Here is a 14,907-nt window from a genome sequence, read left to right on the forward strand (position 1 = left end):
GGTAGTCACCTTGGTCAGTGACCAGGTCTTCATTATAGATGGACAGTATGTAATGACTGTCTGGGTGATCATGTGATGAGATGCCAACGTCATATCATAGTTTGGAGCACCACTTCCACAGAGTCCGTACAATACCTCATCCGGCAGAGAGATCAGAGTCAGTTCGATTTTTGAGGAGGCTAGCCGTCAGATATGCAAGCAGAAAACGTCATACACCCGTCCGTATTGTAATGAGAAATACGAAATGACTTCTACTTTTTGTGCTAGAGAGATGGCGTGACAAGAGGCAAGGCATTCATCTCATTTTTCTAAAGTACTTACACCCTCGTCACTGTTGGTATAGACGCATCCTTTTTCTTTTTCTTCTTCTTGTCCGTAATACCCTCATCACCACAAATATCCTCCCATTGATCGAGTGCCGCCCAAGACGAAGGAGACTGCGAGGACCTACCGAACCCAGGAATCACCTTGAAAAGACACTTACCAAAGAACCCCTTCACCTTCCCAGCCACGCTTTTTGGCTCCTCAGCCGGTAAATTGAGGACACTGGTGTTCTGCCAAGGGCTTGTCGATCGGGTTTGGTCCAGACCGTGTGACAGCGAGCGAGTGCCCAGACTGCTCCCTGATCGCTGGTGGCAGGGCATATCCAACCCCTTTGTGATATCTAATGAGTCCCAGTAACACACCGGGCACTGGTTGATTCTTGGCTTCTTGTCGAGGTATACCCTTCCTTGGTCTGGACAGTATGCCTTTGCGTGTCCGAAGGTTTCGGGCAATGTCCACGTTCTCTTGTGGCATATGGTGGGGATCTCTTCTTTGGAGATGATGCCGTAGCAGGTTCTGCACTGGTCGACGATTTGTTTGATGCCGCACATGGTTTCTGTTTAGCTGGGGTTGTTATGATAAAAAGTTGTGAAGTGCACGTTATCACGCTGCGGGTTGGTTGGTTGGTTTTAATGGTTTGAAATGTAGATTGATATCTCAGTGAGCAAGAAAAAAGGCATTATATAGACTGAAGGATGCGTACCTAAGACAAGACCATTGTTGCTGAATCACTTCCATTGTTTAGTTACCACATGTTATGAATGTTCGACTGATCTACCCATGTTCCTTTAGTTGAAAGGCCTTTGATCATCACAGCCGCTCATCTAGACAATGTAGGCAAAGACAATTGAGTGCAAGAATTTGACCCTGCATGCCGGCAAAGAAGCGGTCCTTTCCAACAATTTGTGGCTACATGCAATCCAAGAGATTCCTGTTCCCCCAATCGAAGCTATCGGCGGAGTGGATGAGCAGTCTGAGATTGACCACATCCAGTAACTTCAGCTTGCCAATTGCCGGTGGCTTATCTTCTTTCAATAAGAATTGAGCTCCCTCAGTCGCGAGTATCGCGGTATTTGGGACGACGTCATACTAAGTCCTTTCGTCCCGAATGAATGATACCGTCCTCGGTGAGTAGCGGGTAAAGGCATACGTGACTGGGGTAAACGGACCAGACGATGAGTTGTTTTCGTAGGCAGCGAATGGACAAATAGCTTTTACTATTCTCAGTCCTGAGTGTGCGCTTTTGCTTATCCGTCACATCGATCGTCAATGTCCTGAATTGATTCTATCGCTGATTGTGCCAGGGCAGACCTGAAATTTTAGGCGGGTGGCGCGGAATCCTCGGGCACCGCTGCCTTGTAGACACTGAGGCACCAAAAAACGTCAAGATTTTGTCAACGCGCGCTACGGGTTTTAACTTGGTATCTAGAAACCACGTGTGCATCAGGGGGGGAGAAGTAATTAAGAAAAATGCATCGCAATCGAAACTTCTCATGAAACAAGAAGCCCTTCATTGCTCTGTAGCATTTGGTGGCCAAAATGTCGTCTGCCATCGGGATGGAGGCGGTCGTCGCGGTCAGTTCATCCCGCAATCAGCCATTTTGAGAACCTTCAGAAGCTTTCCATCACAGGACTCCACTAACAGAAACTTGCAGGCCGCAGCGGGAGCCACATTGAGTGTAGACTTTCTCATTCATCCCATGGACACGCTCATCACGCGGATGCAATCGCCAATGTACACAACGCAATACAAATCCGTCAACGGCGCCGTCAGCCGGACGCTCTTCCTCGGGCTGTACCAGGGGTTCGGCCCCACCATCATCACCAGCATACCGTCGTCGGCGGCCTTCTTCACGATTTACGAGGGGCTCAAGGGTTACTCGCTGCGCGCCAAAGAGGAGGGCCGTTTTGCTGGCGTGCCGTTGCCTGTCTTGTACGGGGCGAGCGGCGCGGCGGCGAGTCTTGTTAGCTGTGCTATTACGAATCCTGCCGAGGTGTTGAAGCAGAATGCGCAGGTGTATCGGAGAGATTCTCCTCAGTCAATGCGAGGGGGCAGTGGTACGTCTCCGATGATGAACACGTTGAGGCGTTTCGCGAAGCAGCCGACCAAGTTGTGGGCTGGGTATACGGCACTTGTGGCAAGTGATTTGCCCAATACCACGTTGACGTTTTGTCTTTACGAGACTCTCAAGGAACGTTTCCTCGGAGGGGAGGGGAAGGCCGAGGACAGGAGTGCGTCGCAGCAGGTTCTCGCGAGTGGACTGTGCGCTGCTGCCGCCGGCAGCGCGTCGTCGAGTTTGTTTGTGCCTATCGATGTCGTCAAGACGAGGATGAGGCTCGCGGCTGGCGGAGACGTGACTGGCGAGAACGGTTCGCCAAAGACGTCGAGTAGTTCTCCTCGTGCAAAGATTGGTCCGATTACGGTGGCCAGGGGGATTGTCCTGAAAGAAGGTGTTCGAGGGTTGTTTAGAGGGGCCACGGTAACGGTTTTGGCGGCGGGTTTTGGGGGTGGGTTGTATATTGGCTGTTACGAGGCCATCAAGATTTATCTGAGCTAGAAAGGCTTTCAGATTGTACACTATGTAGAACAAAACTCACTTAGACGACGGGGACGCAAGTCTTGTAATACCACTCTTCTCGAATCAGCATATTTAAAGGCATCCAGATTGTGCGAATCAGAAGCACCCTTGACTGCAGCTCAACGAGATTAACATGAGAATACTGCCAGTGTCGAGTGAGCGGCCGAAGAAAGGCGGGATGATGTCTGGAAACCCACGTCTTCCATCATCTGAATATACACAGGAAGTCCCATTTGGGTCCCCTCAATTCCACTCCTCTCATCAGCCAGAAAGCGTCCGTCTAGGTTGACTGGTCAGGACAAACCGGCTGGATGGTGGAATGATTTATGGTCAACAATCAATAAATACGCCAACCAGCTGCTCGGCGACAGACTTAACGCATACAAGTATGCGAGGTCGAATCCCGACATGAGCGCCAATATTTCCCAGCATGAGCACCAAGAGATGTAGCCACACCGGTGGTGAGCTCTTTCTTCTCTTCCAATCCACATCTATATTCAACACTATTGGCATTTCAGGATCACTATGTGAGAGCCGCGATACGATATACAGAAACCTCCTCCATTAACTAACCACCTGGCTACTCGCAATAATAGTAACACCGCCTGCTTTTAGGCATCGGCAGCGGCCTGGCCACACTGACCCGCGACAACCTTAACGTCGCCATTGACATCGCACTGGCCGTCTGCTTGGCAAGCGCCAGCACCAGTTCCATCGGTGCAAGCCAGGCCAACAAAGTCGGCCGCCGCGTCGGCGTCCGCTGCTTGATCGGCGTTGTCGTCGGCGTTCGCATTGTCATTTGCGTTGTCCTGGTTGTTATTGTTGTTGTTGTTGTCATTGTTCTGGTTGTTGTTATTGTTGTTATTGTTGTTCGCGTTGCCATTGTTGGCATCAGCCGCGGCATCGTCCGCAGCGGCGTTGTCCTGGTTGTTGTTATTGTTGTTCTGGCCGGCGTTGGCGTTGCCGGCATTGGCATTGTTGTTGCCGGCGTTGTTGCCGGCTCCGTTTTGGCCGGCGTTCTGACCTCTGTTGCCGCCACCGCCACCGCCGCCTCCACGGCCAGCTCCTCCAGCACCGCCGGCACCAGCAGCACCAGCTCCGGCTCCGGCACCGGCGCCACCACCGGCGCCACCACCGCCGAAGCCTCCTCGGCCGCCACCGCCGCCGCCTGCACCACCTACGGCACCTCTACCACCACCGCCACCACCACGGCCACCTCCGAAGCCGCCGCCGCCGCCACCGAATTGAGGAGCAGGTGCTGTACGGAATCCATGTCAGTCTTGCAAAGTCTCTCTTGAGAGGAGGGTGTATAGAGGAATGCTGAGCGAATGACTTACCAGTCAAGGCATTGCCTGTGAGAAGACCAATAACAAGGAGAGTGATGGTTGTGTAACGCATCTTGAGGTATGCGCCGCTTTCCTATAGATACCTAGGAAAGAAGGAGGAGGATAATAGGAAGGTTGGATAAAGATGGGATTGGCCGAATCGAAAAAGTGCACAGCACTGGAATGAAGGTTACAAACAAGAAAGAGAGCACCGACTTGGATCACACAGTGACTGAGGAGGGAAAGGAAATGATCATGCTCAGCTCGAAGAATGGTCCCGATCCTTATACTTCCCGTCCATTTCGCCCACAAGTGCTGTCCCATCAGAGGGGCCAACAAGAAGTTCACCAGCCCAAGCAAGAGCGTCAATCGCTCACGCCCAGGAGACCAGACGGCTGGGCGTCAGACATCCGATCTTGGCCAATACCAACGACAAGCATTCCGCTACATCGGAAGTTTAGATGGCATGCCCGTCGTCCGGAAAATCTCAAACACGGACATGGGGTTTCTTCTTCTTCTTCCGCCCCCTGTTGGATGGAGACACCTACCTCATCTCCCCTGGCCGGGTGTGATGGAAAACCTTGAATACCTTAAAAGTACTCCGTAACAAGGCAAACAATTTGAACGAACCAATCCAGAGCCACCGAACCTCACGCGACCAGCCTTGTCGGACCCCCTTGATGAGGCGTCTATAAGCTTCAATTCATGGCTATTTTTCTGGGGAGAAAGAAGGCGAACCCGGACCCGCCCACCGTCGGCCGGGTGTTGAACGTGCAGCGGGACATGTTTTGGAAACCCATGTCTACCGAGCCGCCCAGGCCTCCAGATGCGGTGGGAGGGAGCAAGGAGTCGAATCACGGATGCGCTGGCTCCTGAGGAGAGGCGGAAAATGGGGAGAGAGAGCTCTCTATGGAGTACTGACTCTTGAGAGAGAGAGCCTCACGGTTCTCTGACGTTACTTCGCTCCTTAGCCCCCCGCATTTTCCCCTGTTTCGACTGAGCTGTGACAGCTGAGCCAGAGGCGTTGCGTAGTCCGATCTACACGTAATGTGGGTGCTGCCCGGGGGCGCCTATTGTGGTTTGTCGCGGGTCTGGAAGATCTCGACTTGGCTTGTATGAAGATGCGAATGGAATATGTCGTGCAAGCCGGGGCTAGTTAGGAAATGGTCTGGATGACGAGTTTGCGCTCATGAACGCTCTCTCAGTGGCTAGGCGTGAAACTTCACATAAATGCCGCTGCCAGAAACAGTAGAATGACGGACAGCGTGTTATATCCGTACGTTAGTTTTCCATTTGTTCCTGAGATTGTGATGCAATGTAGAAATTCTCAATTTCATTCTGTTCCATGTCGCTGTGAGGAAGGCTCACGACGTTGCCGGCAAAGAGCACGGGCCAAACGGGTACGAAGTCTAAAACGGCCAATTTATCATCAGAGCAAACGGGAGAGAAAGAAAATTAAACAAAACATATGCAAAACTTTACCACTCAAAACCTGTTTGCTGGCTGCTGGCCATCACAAACAAAGCGATCCGGATGTCAATAGGAACAAAACTTAAAAAGAAACGTGCGGCCAGTGTGGATTGAACACACGACCTTCAGATTAAGTGATTGAAGTTGACTTCAGTCTGACGCTCTCCCAACTGAGCTATGTCCGCCGCTGTTCGAAATTCAACCCCTGGGGATTATATATTCCGCTTAGCGTGGATATCCCAGCGATGGTGGCCCCACCGCGGTTGGCAGTCCCGCAGTCAAGTCGGGAAGAAACGAGGCCGAAAGCTCGCGTCTCATAAGGCCGGTCCGATGTCTTCTGCTGTGCACGTTAGCATGAGACAATCAGAGAGCGAGTTCTCTGAGAATTACAAGCTTGCCATCGTTCTCTCTTCACGGTTGACCCCAGCACCCCTAGTGCGTGGTGGTGGAAAACAGGAAGGAGCCACGCCCCTCGGAAAGGGACGAGATGCCGTAAGTTACCTGTCGCCCGGCCGGTGCTTCCACCTTGGGATCCGTCAAAAAATACCGAATGCAGGTACCTCAATTCAGGTTCCTAGATGTACCTAAGATGGCACTGGAAAATGGAAGCCACGACCGTCCTGGCCTGAATTGGAATGATTACATTATCATTTGATGACTACCTCAGGAACCAAACTCCAACGTCAAACATCGCTCCGTTCGCCATTCTGTTTCCCCAACCAGCATTAAATGATCCAACAAAGGAAAAAAACCCAAGCAACAATTCCGCCCTCCGTCCTCAAACTCCAGGTTCCCGAGATGTACCCTGTCTCTTGGTGTGTCTTATGTACTGCGGCGGCGTGATGGGATGCACCAATTGCTAACACCTTCCTAGAAGTCTAGATGAACCCTACTCGGAATTCATCTGCAATACCAGTCGGGGCCCTTAGTCCAAAGTCTGGCCGTCTCGCGTCACCTCGCTCACGAGGCGGAGGAAGCACTGGAGGTGGACTCATTTGCTGAGCCTCTGCCTTTTCTTTCGGTGTCTGCGGTCTCTGGCTTCCGAACGTTGGGCTTGCCAACGGGCTCGGCAACGGCCAGTTCGCGTCGTTGGAGGCCTCGGGAATCAGGCTGTTCGGCGTGGGCGGCTGCGGCGACTGCATGCGAGGTGACACCATTGCGAAGTTTCCGTGGTGGACGTCCCGATCATCCCAGCTAGGAGGCTGATATTGCTGCGGGTTTGACGCCTTGCGCTGAAGCTCGACGGGCGGCGGAGGCTGTCGACGGTTTGCAGGTGTGACACCGTAGTTCCGCTCGCCCTCACCTGGCGCGACCCGTCTCGAGGTCGGCGGGGGTCCAAGGTATCCCTGTGGAGGGGAAGGAAGATCATCGCGAGATCGGCCACCAGAGTCTTTCCTCTCTCTGAGTTCTGGACCTTGTCGTTCACGGCTATCGTACTGGCCACGCTCCCCGTCTCTGGTCGGAGAGACCATTTCTCGAGCATCCGAATCCTGACGCTGTCTCGCAGGGGGCCAATCGTCCAGAGGCCGGGCAGGACTCCGCAGCGGTCCTTCATATGGTACCTGCTGCGGTCTGGGGGGCGGCAAGCCAGCGCTCCTGGGAGGTTCCGGCAGGATTTTCATTTCTGGCGGGCGCGGTCGCCTGGCGCTTCTTGGTGGTGGGCTAACTGGTATAACAGGACTTATCGGAATAATCGGGCTTTCCCGCTCTAGTGTTCGTCCTCGTTCCGCCATACCAAAGTCGAGTCCGGTAGGATCATTGTCGATATCCATGGAGAAGCTCTGCCTTCTTGGGGTGGTGATAGTGAGGGTGTCCCTCTTCGCGGCAACATTCTGGATGATTGGCCTGGGATAGAAATGGTCCTCGTCGCTGGAACGTCCTGCCGACGCGGTTGGGGACGGGAGTGCGGCCGGCCGCGGCCTGTGAGCTTCACGAACAGCAGTGACTGCTGTCTTCGGTCTGAGATCTGTCCTCAATGGCGGGAGCGAACCATTGATGGATTGAGGAGGCGAAGGTAAGGCCTTGTTGGGCGACAACGGAGCTGGAGTCAGTTTGTCATCTTTCGACGACTCTGATGGGTTCAGGTTGAATTCGAACTGCCCAAGTGGGCTTCGAGGTGCGTTGGCTGCGGTTGGTGTAGGCAGAGGCGATATATTGTTCGGAGAGTGATAACCGCTTGGTGCAGCACTCGGTGCCGGGCTGAGAGCTCCATCGCTCCTAGGGCCAGCACCATCACGAGCAAAGTGAACGTCGAGAGGGTTGACCCAAGCCTTGGCCCGGGTCGAGTTTGGTGTTCCTGGTCTGCTTCCTGATCCATTGCCACCGGTGATGATCGGTGGAGATGCGATGTTGTTCAAGCTGGTCACAGAAGTGTTGTTCCAACGCATGTTCAAGTTTGCCTCAGATCCAACAGGCCGAATACCCTTGACGGCGGGTGCACCCAGATCGACTAGGGAAGATGAGCCGCCATTGAGGTACGGCGCATTCGGATGACGGAAGTTGGCGGCGAAACTTTTATTCGACATGGCTGTGCCGGGGCGAGATCCGTTGATGAGAATGGGACGGTCCAGATCTTTTCCGAAGAATTGCCCTTGACCAAGCGTGTTTTGGTCAATTTTCTTCCATTGAGGCTTCATCTCAGCCTTCTCAGCAGGTTTCCTTCACAAAGTCAGTTTGCAGATCCAGGACAGAGGGCTGGGAGCGCACTTTTTCTTATCGGCCCCGAGTTTCAGCCCGAAAAAAGACACCATGGTTGCGTTATGAAGAGGGTATCAAGAAACTACGTTGGTTAGTCGGATCGACCTTCGAAGCGAGATGGAGGGGTTGGTGAGGGGCATACAGAACAAAAGAAGGGCATAAAAAAGCTGTGAGCTATGCACAGAGAGTGATAGAATGGGCCCAATCCCGGCAATAGACGTCCAGGTCAACAATCGAACGAGTATGGCTATGCGAAATGAAGGAAGAACCAGTTCGAGGGAATTGAACAATTGGTGAAAAGTGCTTGCCACGGCTCCAACGTCGAGCACTCGGAGGCGTAGAAGGCGACCGAGCAGGAACAATGGTGTCGTGAAAAGAGAGGAAGAGCGGCAGTGGTTATTGCATACGTGCCATGTCGCGTCTTTTCCGAATGAAAGTGCTCAAGTTGTGGAGGCAGCGTTGGGTGATGGACAAGGGCGACGATCCTTATTCGCGGCCCCAAGCAATTGATCCGTCACAAGATCAGGGGCCCAGCAGTAATAACGTCCCGAAGAGGGAGGCCAGGATGGGCGAGCTGCCCAGATCAGTGACAGGGCAGAGCTCCGGTGGAGTGGATTCTGGATCGAGACAAGGTTGAGAGAGGGCTTGAGTTTTTGAGCGGAAAAGCAACAAGTGTGGTGAGTCTCTTCTTGGCGGGATGTATGTGATAAAGAGCGATGAGACTGATATCGATCCCTTGCAAAACAAGTCTACAATAGCCACCAGCAAGGAGTCGAGAAAGAGTAAAGAGATGGTGGAAGTTTGTGAAGGGCTGAGACGAGGAACGACGGGAAACAAAAGTCTAAGGAAACGAACCTGCGATGGGGACCTTAACCGGAGCAGACCGAGCTATTGCGACGTCGCCGCTGTCGCCAACGAAGGGTGGACCACGACCGACTGCAGTGTGGAGATGAGAACAGGCCCTCTCCCAGGCACATTTTCCCTCTTTGGATTGGTGTTTAATGAAACGGCAGCCCGGTGAGAGCGCGACACACAGCGATGCTGCACACGTTCCTCCTGCTGGGAATTGGTGGCCGTATTGGCAAATGTATGTGCAATTTCGCACTTTTCCCCCTTTGACGTAGCTTCATATTATCGGGGATAGGGCCTCCACGCGCGCACGTCAACAGCTCGAGTGGGGGAGGTCGTCTGAAGGAGGTTCAAGGGGGGAAAAGAAGAAGGGGGGACGAATCCTTTTCGCTGCAGCTGCAAGGAGTTCGTAGGCACTTCATCCAGATTCGCACCCACACTCGCACCAAGCCGGGCTCGAGTTGTGACGAAGTTCGGATGACCTGCAAAGGGAGAGACGGCCAAGACCCCTGAAAAAAAAAAAGGATATAACGACCCTTATGCGATTTCAACCCCGAAGACATTGGACAAGAACGCGTGATGGGCCACTTTGGAGGTTCCACGATAAGCATCATACAGTTTGATAAGACGCAATCCCCCGGAAAATACCACCTCAATAGAGTCCAGGATCAAGGGTGTTGCGAGATTCAACACCCGCGGGCTCATCTCTTTTTCGAAGTTTCTACGGCTTCTCTCATTCAAAAATCTTTCGTTAGCCCACCGCCGGCCGCAGATTTAATGTCTGCGGGTTCTGCATTTCTGCAGAGTTCGGCCAACTGAAAGGTACATTACTCGAGATACTCACCGTACCTAAAATTCTTGGATTGCCCGAAGCTTATTATGTTTGGTGCTAATTCGGGGGGGTCAATACCTAGGCAAGGGGGGTAAGAGAGGGGAGGGCATTTTCACCAGGGCCATGCAGAAGAAACGAGATGCGATGCCAAACCAACGGTACGTACCTCACAGAAAAAGGGGTTTCCCCTGTGTCCCTGGACTAAGAAGCTCTTTTTTAGCTTGCATGCTCTTTCTGGGCCGGCTTCTCCATCCGAGCAACGAAAGACCTTGAAACTTATTTGTTCCCCAGGCCAGGTTGATACATCACTGCCGTGTTGATCCATTGACGAAACGAAACAAACATGGAGTCGATGGAGCCCGATGGCACCCTAGAAGCCCAAATACTGCGTAAACCCCCGACCACTGAGGAACCTTTCTCCGTAACGACGAACTCGATGCCGAGGTGGGAAAGCATATCCACGTCCTATCAAGGGAAGTGACATCAGAATCTCTCCGTCACAGGTGGATCGTCGACGTCAAAACGTGTCCGAACTTCAATGAAGATCTACGGGCGAGCACGACACCTTTTTTCTCGTATTGCCTGCAGAAGTCTGTGGGCATATCCAAGGGACAAGAAACCCTCCACCGGATCGACAATGCTCCTTACGCGGGCAGCCGCCCTGCTAAGGGCGGACTTGGAAGTTGATTCATTCGTCTCTCTTGAACAACACCCCCACATGCTGGTACCAGCACATGCGTAGATTATTTACCTTGCGGTACTAAGATCACGCTAGAGTCCAAGGTAGAGTGCGCTTCTTCTTCTTCATGCCGTCCCTTATCTTGGATCCTTGATGCAGGCTACAACAAGACCAGAATAAGAAATAGGTCAGGGCCCAGATCTAGGGAGGAGACGCACAACGCATGAATAGGACGACGCGCCATGTCCCGCCCCCTTGGATCCCGACCACCCATATACTGAAGGAAAACCCACCAGGCTTAAGTCGGACGACTTTGCATCTGTTTTTTCGGTTCCAACTTTTGCGCAGCGCTTCAGCTGACAGTTCTGTCAATAGCGTCGCCGCCCGTGATGCCACCTGCACCCTAAAAAAGACAAGAGGTCGGCCCGCGCCAGCTAACCACAACTAATGCACTTTGCTCGGGCTTCGACCATCGTCGGTTGGAGAAGGGGCTTCGGGAAAAAAGTTGACCGAAAGAAAAACTCTTACATACGCTACTGGGAAGAGATCCAGATCCGACCAAGTTTCGAGTCTGGGTGCTCCTCACGACCATATTTCTGTCAATCTTGAAATCGCCTTTTGGCTTGCGTGGCTTGCCTCATCTCGCGGCCTCTGCCGTGCGCCACAGTAGTACACGACAGACGACGAAAGCATGCAAAGGGGTGATAGGGAAAGGAGGTTCGCCGCAGAGGGCTACCATTGTGGTTGCCCACATGCACTTTAGACTCCCGCCGTCTAGAAAGGATGGACTCGGTGCCCGGACGATGATCGTATCTGCCGGTGAGCACCCGATACGAGGTTCGCTTTGCGTCCTTCAGGTGGGTGAGTGACACTGACAGGTCCGTCGACACACTCGACAGCAGCGAACTAAGCGTAGTAGGTACCCAGAAAACATGCGACCGAGCACAGCGAACAGGAGATTCTGACTCGGTTTTAGTTCAGACGCAACGTGAGAAGTGAGTATGTGTCTTATGCTTGATCATTGCTAGTCTACCGTGTAAGAATTTCCCTCTGTTGCCATTCATCCTTACGGCATACCTTATAATCGTGCCCGTAACCACCCTCTCTGGCTATCTCTCTCTCTCTGTGCCATTATACACATCCTAGTATAAAGTCTCGTCTCGTCTAGACTAGAGCATATATTGTTTGCAACCCCCGCCCATGAAAAGCAAATATATCGGGGAGGGGGTCAGACCCCTTTCAACGCAAAAACTCCGACCGAGTGACCCAATTTACCTCAGGCTTAAAACACAATGTCAATCTAGACAAATAAACAATGCAAACAAAATCTCAAGCCAAACAAGAAAGACCTTATCTTCTCTTCTAGATGGTTTGATTGACTTAACAGTCCCCCTTCCAGTTCTCCTTGATCCACTCGCCCATCTTGTACGTCAGAGTCTCGTCGGACCAGCTCAGCACGTCATTCTCGCTATACTCGCCCCCACTGAACTTGAGCGCGACAATGATCCACTGCAGGATGAAGTCGATGAAGACGAGGTCTACCTTGTCCGGCTCGCCCTCTTTGGGGAAGCCGATCTCCGTCTGGATGCAGTTGGGGACCTCGTAAAAGGTGATGGGGGAGTGTTCCGTGTCGTCGCCGTCGGTCCCGATGTCGTCCTTTGTGGTGTAGCCGCCAATGAGGTCCGGCTTCTTGGACTTGTCGTCATCGTCACTGTCGGAAAGAGGTTGCTGGTTGTCCGCGGGCATGTGACGGAGTTCCAGGCGGCGGAGTTCGCCGTCCGTTTGTGCGCTCTTCTCCGTTTTAAGCATGACCATGTCGTTCTTGGGGTACATCATCTCGGGTATGTTCATGAATCGGACGTCGCTCGTGCCCGCCGTCTCCTGGAAAATCTTGCCGGCCTTGTCGAGGAGGTCGATGACGCGCTTGGCGACGGGGTAGGGCACGTCGGGGATGTACTTGAAGGTGCTCGTGAAGGGGGAGACAATGTAGGTGCTGTCCTTTGTGAAGGCGCCCTTGAAGATGTCGAAGCGGAGGCCGCCCGTGTTGACGATGGCCAGGCGCGGCACGTCTTTCCTGTCGTCCTTGTGGATCACGTCCGGGAGGACCTGCGTCTCGAGCCAGGTGAAGATGCTGTCATCGCCAGGATAGGCGGCGCGGTTGACCCACAGGTCCTGAGGCGCGCAGCCGTACTTGTAGTCCAGATCGAGGGCCTTGCGAGCTTTGGTGATGAGCTTGCTGACGTTCTTGCCGTGCTCTGTCGGGAAGGTCGTCTCGTTGAGGCCGGTATGGTGGTAGAGGCCTAGCAGGTTGTTGTCGATGTACTTTCTCGTAAAGGAGACTGATGCCGCCGCCTCGTCCGAGACCTCGTCTGCCGACTTTGACTTCTTCTTGACGTTGTTGACGGACATCCACCCAATGGTCTCGCCGTACCGACCGCTGGCGATGGCGTACGCCTCTCTGTCAAAGGAAAGCGCGTCGCGGACGTGGGCGTGGCCGCCAAAGAAGGCGATGGGCGCAAACCAGGCCTCCTTGCGCAGGGCGGTGAAGATGGCCTTGAACTCGGGCATGCGCAGGCCAACGTGGCCGATGACGACAAAGAGGTCGGGCTTCTCCTCGCGCAGCATCGTCTTGAACCATTCCTCCTTGACCGTGTCCTCGACCGGCTGGACGACCGTGTTGTTGGCGTTACCCGTGAAGTCGAAGAGAAAGCCGAGAGCGACAACGTTGAGCCCCTGATTCTTCGTCTTGAACTTGCGGTAGCGCTTGGCCTGCGGGACTCGGTCGCCCGTTTTTGGGTCGATGTAGTCGAGGTTACTCGCAATGTAGTTTTCTCTGTAATTCGGCACCGTGATGTCGTGCTCGCGCTGGGCGGCGTCGGCCTGGTAGAGCTCGTGGTTACCCGTGCAGATGACATCGACGGTCTGCTCCTTGAAGATGTCGTAGGTGAAGAGGCCTTTCGGGGAGGAGGCGTCGTAGAGGCCGTTGCCCTCTACGCGGTCGCCCGTATCGATGACAAGGAGGTCAACGCCTTGCTCGTCGGCCTTGCGGCGCATGTGCTCGGCAAAGGAGACATAGTCGCCCCAGTCGGCAGAGTATTGTGGTTCGAGGAGGTGGCCGCCGAGCCAGCCGTGGATGTCGGTGGTGTGGAGGAAGTTGATTTGGCCCCAGGTTAGGTCGCGCATCGGGGCGGGGACAGGGGAGGCGGCGCCAGGTTGGGCGGCTGAGGCGAGGGAGAGGTAGAGGGCTGCCGCTGCGGCCGCGGCCGTGAAGACTGAGGGTGGTGATGATCGGTGTTTCGCCATGGCTGTGGTGTTTGTATATGGCTGGCGGGTTTGGTTGATGGGAGGAAGAATGAAAGAAGCTGAGGAACTCGGGGAGATAGAAAACCACAACCCGTTCGCTTCGCCTTCTTGCGGGAGAGGAGACTGGGAATGCTGAGAGGCCAGACCGGTTTGACGTAATGCGTTGGCGAGTCACGGTCACGGGTGCCTGAAGGTGCGGCTGCGGATAGATAGAGAGCTTCCTGAAGCTGTCTCCGATGAGTGCCCCAGACAACCTGACCCGCTACGTCAGCGACGATCTCTCAAGGTTCTTGTTAGGATGCCACTCGCTTATCTGGAGTGATGAGCGCGAAATGGGGGGTAGAAGACTAACAGATACGAGCTGGGAGGTATATGAAACTGTCATGGTACCAGATGGCAGAGCTGGGGGGGTGCGGGTTCACGCGCCCGGAACGATCCCCGGGCCTGCATAGGTGCGTACCTGGCTGAATGGGAGTTGAGCTTGAGCCAGTAGGTACCCGTCGGCTAACGTTAGGTCCGCCGTCCGGATGACATTCCCTCATTCTGTGAGCCGCGGCTAGCCACAGCCACAGCCACAGCCACAGGCAGGGGCATAGCCACATGGATAAAACTATACTACATACTATATTAATAGCCTTATAGCTATATGAATAGATAAATAATATAAAATTAGTTTCTATTATAAATTTAGCCTTCATATAGTATATTAATACAAAGAAGTTTATAATTAATAGCTTAACCAATTTAAATTAATACTTTCAAAATAAAGTACTATTGATGTTTTTTTTCATTCTTATATTTACTATCATATTAACTACGAGCTATATTAACAGTCTGTGTTACGAGCAG

At 53.3% G+C, this 14,907-nt stretch overlaps 5 protein-coding genes across 5 annotated transcripts; 1 reads left to right on the forward strand and 4 right to left on the reverse strand.

Annotated features, from left to right (window-relative positions):
• Positions 1 to 317: 317 nt before the first annotated feature.
• Positions 318 to 875, reverse strand: CCOS01_16499 (uncharacterized protein; the record flags this gene model as incomplete). Its single annotated transcript, XM_060464635.1, has 2 exons — positions 318 to 629; positions 687 to 875. 2 exons carry the CDS (start codon positions 873 to 875, stop codon positions 318 to 320), a joined length of 501 nt encoding a protein of 166 aa, XP_060304771.1.
• A 988-nt stretch (positions 876 to 1,863) lies between these two features.
• CCOS01_16500 (uncharacterized protein) lies at positions 1,864 to 2,882 on the forward strand (the record flags this gene model as incomplete). The annotated part of the gene is made up of 2 exons (XM_060464636.1): positions 1,864 to 1,899; positions 1,980 to 2,882. 2 exons carry the CDS (start codon positions 1,864 to 1,866, stop codon positions 2,880 to 2,882), a joined length of 939 nt encoding a protein of 312 aa, XP_060304772.1.
• Positions 2,883 to 3,514: 632 nt separating this feature from the next.
• On the reverse strand, positions 3,515 to 4,301 carry CCOS01_16501 (uncharacterized protein; the record flags this gene model as incomplete). The annotated part of the gene is made up of 2 exons (XM_060464637.1): positions 3,515 to 4,161; positions 4,241 to 4,301. 2 exons carry the CDS (start codon positions 4,299 to 4,301, stop codon positions 3,515 to 3,517), a joined length of 708 nt encoding a protein of 235 aa, XP_060304773.1.
• A 2,275-nt stretch (positions 4,302 to 6,576) lies between these two features.
• On the reverse strand, positions 6,577 to 8,334 carry CCOS01_16502 (uncharacterized protein; the record flags this gene model as incomplete). The annotated part of the gene is made up of 1 exon (XM_060464638.1): positions 6,577 to 8,334. One exon carries the CDS (start codon positions 8,332 to 8,334, stop codon positions 6,577 to 6,579), a length of 1,758 nt encoding a protein of 585 aa, XP_060304774.1.
• Positions 8,335 to 12,135: 3,801 nt separating this feature from the next.
• Positions 12,136 to 14,058, reverse strand: CCOS01_16503 (calcineurin-like phosphoesterase; the record flags this gene model as incomplete). The annotated part of the gene is made up of 1 exon (XM_060464639.1): positions 12,136 to 14,058. The coding sequence occupies one exon, from the start codon at positions 14,056 to 14,058 to the stop codon at positions 12,136 to 12,138; it is 1,923 nt and encodes a 640-aa protein (XP_060304775.1).
• Positions 14,059 to 14,907: the final 849 nt, after the last annotated feature.

The sequence above is a fragment of the Colletotrichum costaricense genome, assembly GCF_030867565.1.
Source record: "Colletotrichum costaricense strain IMI 309622 chromosome Unknown Scaffold_31.1, whole genome shotgun sequence".
Taxonomy (NCBI): domain Eukaryota; kingdom Fungi; phylum Ascomycota; class Sordariomycetes; order Glomerellales; family Glomerellaceae; genus Colletotrichum; species Colletotrichum costaricense.